The 967-nt window shown below is 34.2% G+C and overlaps 1 protein-coding gene across 1 annotated transcript in view; it reads left to right on the forward strand.

Annotated features, from left to right (window-relative positions):
* Positions 1-967, forward strand: part of LOC105816343 (chromosome unknown open reading frame, human C18orf54) — a 32,972-nt gene that overhangs the window by 16,586 nt on the left and 15,419 nt on the right. The window contains exon 4 of the mRNA XM_012651726.1: positions 793-800. Coding sequence (XP_012507180.1) covers positions 793-800 — 8 coding nt within the window. The remainder of the gene's footprint in view (positions 1-792; positions 801-967) is intronic.

The raw sequence follows: 967 nt of genomic DNA on the forward strand, positions 1-967 counted from the left end.
TGAATTTGCTACTCCTGGAACCTCATATAAGAAGAATCCTAAAACGTGTGTCCTATTGTGACTGGCTTATTTCAGTTAGCCTAATGTCTTCAAGGTTCATCCATGTTGTAGCATTTGTCAAAATTTCATTTCTTCCTTGGATTGAATAATATTCCATTGTATGTATGTACCACATTCTGTTTATCCATTCCTTATCTAGTGGACACTTGTTTCCATCTTTTGGCTATTGTGAATAATGTTGCTGTGAACATGGGTGTGCAAATGTCTACCCAAGTCCTTGCTTTCACCTCTTTTGGATATATAGTTAGAAGGAGACTTGCAAGATCTTATAGTAATTGTGCATTTAATTTTTTATGGAATTCTTGTACTATTTCCCACAGTGACTATACCATTTTATACTTCCATACCTTGTTTCTTATATCCTGTTCACATAACTCTGGGAGCGTCTTTAGAATCTTTTAGCCATTCTACTTACCTTGGATATCTCATGCTAATCAATGACTTTCTATAGAATTAAAGTCTAAATAGTACTTATACTGCACTGTCTATGCTGAAATATGTTAAATTATAGACATCTTAAGACGCCTATTTGTACTCTGTGGACAGCTATCAGGACACAGCAACTCATTTGAAAGATGTAAAATGATAGACTGGTAAGATTTTTAAAAAGAAGTTTTAAAATATCCCTTACAGATTATTTCAAAAGAATCTTGGCCACCTTATGTAGCTAAGTGATGTTGCCATCTTTGAATAGATAAAGTTAATGGTAATGGGAGTGTGAGTGTTATTTAGGTAGCAAGGTATGTGTGGCCCATGAAGAAATGAAAAGCCAGGATTCTCTGTATGCAAACATATTTAAAAGTATGCAGAGAACACTATATTTGAAATTTTACTCCTTGCTCAGCTGAAAAGGGCATGTTGGTTAACCTGTTCTCTAAGGACATTTTTAGTTCTAAAAATGTGTGAT

The sequence above is a fragment of the Propithecus coquereli genome, unplaced genomic scaffold, assembly GCF_000956105.1.
Source record: "Propithecus coquereli isolate 6110/MARCELLA unplaced genomic scaffold, Pcoq_1.0 Scaffold37, whole genome shotgun sequence".
Classification (NCBI taxonomy): Eukaryota; Metazoa; Chordata; class Mammalia; order Primates; family Indriidae; genus Propithecus; species Propithecus coquereli.